Below are 3,299 nucleotides of genomic sequence, written 5' to 3' on the forward strand. Positions count from 1 at the left end.
TCAAAAAACAAAAAACAAAAACAAACAAACAAACAAACATAAAGAAAGGAGACAGGGCTTTGAGAAGCTGAGAAGTGTCACTAGGCCAGTTGTGTTCTATGGGACTTCACAGCGCCATCTACTGGGAAGAGAGGGTAGGACGCTTGGACCTATGCTGTGATTCTCAAAGGGGCTCCTGGAAACTTTCTAAAAAAGCCCCTGCCTGGGTCTTACACCCAGGGGTGCTGATCAGTGCGGGCTTCTGTTTTTTTCATAGCTCCTCTCGTTATTATGCTGCCACGACTCTGAGGACATGGAGAAAACTTGGAGACTTATCTGGACACGTGTTTTGCCCATGGTATGCAGGCAGACTTCAGCCCTGGATCCCAAATGCATTATTTTATGTATTAAATGATTCCTTTTTATTAGATTCCGAGTTGCTCCACGTACCCCAGCAGATTACCTGTCCACAAGCCAGTCTGAGCTTATCCCTCTGAGAGTCCTAGATGTGGGTGCTCATGTTACTGGTTTGGGGGATGGGTGGGGCTCAGCATTAGCCCACCTAATTTTAAAAAAAAAAGTATGTCCCTTTTGATACAGATTGTACCCATTAACTATCTTATGATGTTCATAATTTCTGCTTGGCAGTATCCTGTGCTTTTAGTTAATTTGTTTTGAAGGAGAGAGAGAGAGAGAGAGAGAGAGAGAGAGAGAGAGATTATTTCTTAGTTAATATACTGTGTATCTTGGACTGAAGTTTGTTGGTACACCATGTACAAAGCACACATCTAGATAAGTCCTTGCAAGAAAGTAGCTGAAGAGGTCTTTAGGAGATTAGATTAGAGCCACCAATCTAGTGAGGCTCTCTCAACTTAAAAGATGAAGAACTGAGGAGCCAAAGACATGAAAGGACCGTCTCCATCTCCCACAGGAATTGTTCAGAGTTGAGACCCTCCCTCAAGCCTTTCCAGGCAATACAGTTATATAAGGGAATAGTGGGGAGATGTTTTACTCCAAGTTCCCAGTGGTCATGAAAGCTGACCAACAAGGACAGCCACTAGTCATTCGCATGTGTTGTAGCTCTACCCACCCAGACTCAGAACGTTCACAGGAATTGTGAGGGGCACAGATACCCCTCACCCATGGGGTCTCTGAACTGTGTCCTGGGATTCCTGACTCGAAGTGTGATTTGTAGGCTACATCATAGCTGTCATTAGTACCACTAAGAGAAGGTGCTGGCATGTATAGCATAAGATGCTATTCATCAAAAAGTACACCCTAAGGTTAGGGAGGTTACAGTGGAAGGGGGGGACTGTGCCTCAAGTGGTAGAGGAAAAGTTAGCCTCTCCAGTTCCATTTAGCAGCACAGCCGTGGTCCTGTGTGGTGCCCTTACGCTGACTTCCCTTGGAGCTGCCAATGGAGATAAAAGAGTGCTTGAAAAGAATCGTCCATTTGAACAGCAGACGTGGAGGATCAGGCACACCCACTTTGTCGGATCCAAGCACAGTCCTGCCTCTGTCCTCAAAAGACCTGGCCATGAATCTCAGTTCTGAAACTAACGGTGTCATCCCAGGCACACTATTCCCTACAAGCCTGTTTCCTTCCTCATCTGCCACCCAGGATAATAGACCCTGCCCCGTCCTCCCCAGATGATTGTAATAGACAAGAAACTGGCAGAGTACATGTCAGTCACATGATGTAAGTGCCTGGGGTGGATTAATTCCTAAGAACCCCCAAGCTCTGCTCTCCTGAGGTCTGTCACTGTGCCGAACGGAGAATGGGAAAATGACCGTGGGGTCACTGTGGTACAGATGGGGAACCCTTTATAGGGATGAGCTCCCCAGGTGTGGGCAGACATGGGGTGGGGGAGAAGCAGACCCCTATAGCTGTGACCACAGTAAGACCTCTAAGGAAGCCTGCGAATTCATCTGGAGGAAAGGGCCCATTCTTCAATAGGGATATGAAAACCAGGGGCAAGGGGAAGTTGATCTACCCAGGATCCAATGGCAGAGCTTCTCAGAAGTCCCCAGGTCCTGAGCAAAGAGCTCTACTCCATGTGTGGCACCTGTAGTACACACATGGTGCATAAATGTATTCTTTAAAGCATCACCCTAGCAAAGTGATTCTTTGGCCTCATGATCCCTGAAGGCTGAACTCCTAGCTGTGCTCCACGGCACTCTTCCTCAGCAGTGAGCGAGTAGGGTCCCATCCCAGACCCTTCTCAAGACCAAACTGGAATATGACGGGTAAGTCCCTCCCCATCCTGTACAGGAGTGTGAGGAACATGGATGCCTTTCCAAGGAGCAGGCACTGTGGACATGCCCTAGCTCCACATCGCTTCTGTGTCTGTCCCTCCTAGAGCAAGACCTCAGGCAGGGCACTTTTCCTCAGTGGGCCCGTTTCTTCAACTGCTGCCCAAATGTGCACATGGGCCAGCATGAAAGACCCTCTGGGAAATTTTGGGAGAGTCCCAAGAACATGCTGAGAAAGAGAGCCCAGAACAGCATGGGGAAGGCAAAGGGTCTTCATCCCTGGTCAGTAAGAAGTATAGATTTGGGCTCAGACTTAGACTGGAAATCCCTCTGCATTTGTGAGGGGGCAGAGGCACGGGGTGAGGTGGGGGTGCTGGCAAGTCCGCCGAGTACCTGAAACCTTCATTTGCTCGTTTATAAATTGTAATTGTATAAACTGAAATCCCCCCCCCCCGAAAACTAATTGGCAGGGGCCTGAAAAGGTTCTGTTGCCCAGTGGGCACTAGACAGATGGCAGTTGGCAAATCCTCAGGCGCCACCTGATTGGTCTTGTGTCTCTGCAGGTAGGTGGGGCAGCCGTCATGGCCGTGGGTATCTGGACACTGGTGGAGAAGAGCGGTTACCTCAGCATCTTGGCCTCCAGCACGTTCGCTGCCTCTGCCTACATCCTCATTTTCGTTGGTGGTCTTGTCATGACGACTGGCTTCCTGGGCTTTGGGGCCATCATCCGGGAGCAGAAGAGCTGCCTCTCCACAGTGAGTGTCCCCCCCCCCACCCCGTCCCTATGTGGAAGCTGTCTTTTCACAGTGAGTATCCTTCCCTAGAAAGTGAGTGTAGGCCTGTGCTATGTGGGGGCGGAGAAGCATCCCACATGTCCCCCCCCCCAGGTTGGACACTGAGGGTACTGAGTAGCCAGAGCAGGGTGGCTTCTGTGGGGTCTGTGGTGGCTCTGCTGTCCAGGTATGTAGGACCTGAGCCAGGAGGTCAGCCTTAGCAAATACCATAGCAACTTCTACGGTCTTTTCTCCTTCTCCTCCTCCTGCTCCTCCTCCTCCTCCTCCTCCTCC

The 3,299-nt window shown here is 50.0% G+C and overlaps 1 protein-coding gene across 1 annotated transcript in view; it reads left to right on the top strand.

Annotated features, from left to right (window-relative positions):
- The window catches only part of Tspan11 (tetraspanin 11), a 60,456-nt gene that overhangs the window by 28,859 nt on the left and 28,298 nt on the right, over positions 1-3,299 (top strand). Inside the window, exon 3 of the mRNA XM_021165506.2 lies at positions 2,796-2,987. Within this exon, the coding sequence (XP_021021165.1) occupies positions 2,796-2,987 (192 nt within the window). The remainder of the gene's footprint in view (positions 1-2,795; positions 2,988-3,299) is intronic.

This window comes from Mus caroli, chromosome 6 (assembly GCF_900094665.2).
Source record: "Mus caroli chromosome 6, CAROLI_EIJ_v1.1, whole genome shotgun sequence".
Taxonomy (NCBI): Eukaryota; Metazoa; Chordata; class Mammalia; order Rodentia; family Muridae; genus Mus; species Mus caroli.